General features: G+C 43.1%; 1 protein-coding gene across 1 annotated transcript; it reads right to left on the bottom strand.

Moving 5' to 3' along the window:
• Positions 1-133: 133 nt before the first annotated feature.
• Positions 134-1,948, bottom strand: LOC108524862 (chromodomain-helicase-DNA-binding protein 6-like; the record flags this gene model as incomplete). Its single annotated transcript, XM_017865969.1, has 2 exons — positions 1,593-1,948; positions 134-313 (listed from the first exon to the last, which is right to left on the bottom strand). Coding segments are annotated over exons 1-2 (261 nt in total), but the record flags the coding sequence as incomplete, so codon positions are not given.
• Between the last annotated feature and the right edge of the window lie 54 nt (positions 1,949-2,002).

Genomic DNA, 2,002 nt, shown 5'->3' with positions numbered 1-2,002 from the left:
ACACAGACTAAATGTGCAGCCAATTTGTAGGATTTGCATTCAGAGAAAGTGAAGCCCTGCTAATGGGTTTCAGAGAACAAACATTTTTTTTTTCTCTCCCACCCCCAACAGCTCTGGAGAGAAGGCCCTGTACCTTGGCAAAAGTGGACCCTTTCCCCTCAGACTGGATGGTGATGGTGTGCGTTCTCCTCTGCAGAATCTGGTCTATGTCTTCCTCACAGAACTTGGAACCTTCATCTTCTTCGTCCATTAAGGCTCCATAAGCACCTTTCCGGAGTAGGTCCTCCCCCTCCATTTTTGAGAGCTGCTGTACCTGGACAGGTCACCAAAGGCTACTCACAAAGTGGAAAAATGTATAGAAGAAAAACAGCCTCAAATCTGGTTTTTGTGGTCCAGTGCATAGTTCCTCCATGAACTGCACGTCAGAAGAACAAAGGACGTGGGCAACAAACTTCAGCTAGTGAAAACCCAGATGCGATACTCTGGGGAGGGCAGGCAGATAGTCCTCTATAGGCAGCTCTGAAATAAAGCCAAGCACATGATTCAAGGTCCCTAACATTCTTCAGGACGTTGGTTATTATCAAATGTCACAAGCCACTACGACTATGCACCATTGAAGATGATATTTTTGACATCTTTATATTTTAGTTAAAGCCTGTATCTTTAAAAACCTCCAGATGTACCAAACAAGCAGAACAATGATTTATTCATTATTAAATAAATACGTATATTAGTATTGTAAATGAAGTCATTTCTCAACTAAAAAAAAAAAAAATGATCCCATGACAAATGTGGTCTTCTCAACTCTTGAGGTAAACAGGAAATGGGGTTCCAAACACCCTTTTCTGGTTCTAATTAAGAATTTAGTTCTCTTTATATCAATCACAAGAGAGAATTCCATGACTCTGCATGAATAACTTGAAGTATTATACTTAGCAACATATGCATAGTTAAGAGGATATGGAACATCTGGACTAAAGACAACTCATTTAGAAGGTTTAAGCATCCAATCTTTGATGCCCTGAGCCCAGAGATTAAGGAGATATTCTGCTTTGTCTGCCTATACTTTAAGACACTTTAAGAATCTTAGCTGCAATTCTTATGCCCCCAGAGGGCGAAAAATATTTTAACTGCCTTATTTTAAGCTGCTAATTTATTCATTCGTTTACTGACCATCCAGCACTTTATGTTTCTAATACACCGAACACTGTTAGGGGTCAAGGGGACACAGATAAAATTGGTCCCAGCATACTCTCAAAGCTCAAAGTCTGAGGTATGAGATAAGGCACAGTAACAAATACAATGTCAAGATCTACTAGCTTCTAACGGGCACGGTTAAAAACTGTTTACTGAAATGTTACACCAAGCTGGGCAATCCTACCTCATAACTGCTTCTACAGATTTTCTTTAACCACCTAGAAAACACAGAGACCTGACTCTGAATCATGCCTGGTTGTAGGGAATTACCCAATAACAATGTGAGGGCTGGGTCAATGCAGCGAAAGTGAACCCTGAAACAGCCGTAAGAGAAGCCCGCCTGGGCTGTGCGACCAACGCTCCTTAAGACTCCAGAGTAGTCCCATCACACTCACCCCATTGGTGCCGCCCTTTCGGTTGATGTCCTGAAGAACAGCCTTGTCCAGACCCAGCTTTAGGCTGGCCTTGTCAAACATCTCACATTCGTAGGAATTTCGAGTGATGAGGCGGTACACCTTCACGGCTTTGCTCTGGCCTATGCGGTGACATCGGGCCTGAGCCTCGGAAGAAGGGTCATATACATCACGTCACCATATATATAAAATGGCAGCAGCCCTGGAAATAGGGGAGTGCTTACATGTCATGTGGTGTGAGTGGCCAGCTCTCGGTCACAAATAACGGGACTGATTTCAGAACACAGTTCATACCCAAAGGTTGACTGCCACCTCCGTGGCCTTTCATTTCTTTTCCCATTGTGTACTGACTACTGTGTGCCAGGGATAAAGCAATGAGAAGGACATGGTGT

This window comes from Rhinopithecus bieti, unplaced genomic scaffold (assembly GCF_001698545.2).
Source record: "Rhinopithecus bieti isolate Rb0 unplaced genomic scaffold, ASM169854v2 repeat_24791, whole genome shotgun sequence".
NCBI lineage: Eukaryota > Metazoa > Chordata > Mammalia > Primates > Cercopithecidae > Rhinopithecus > Rhinopithecus bieti.
The sequence above is the reverse complement of the archived record's forward strand: the minus strand, read 5'-3'. Positions and strand labels throughout refer to the sequence as shown.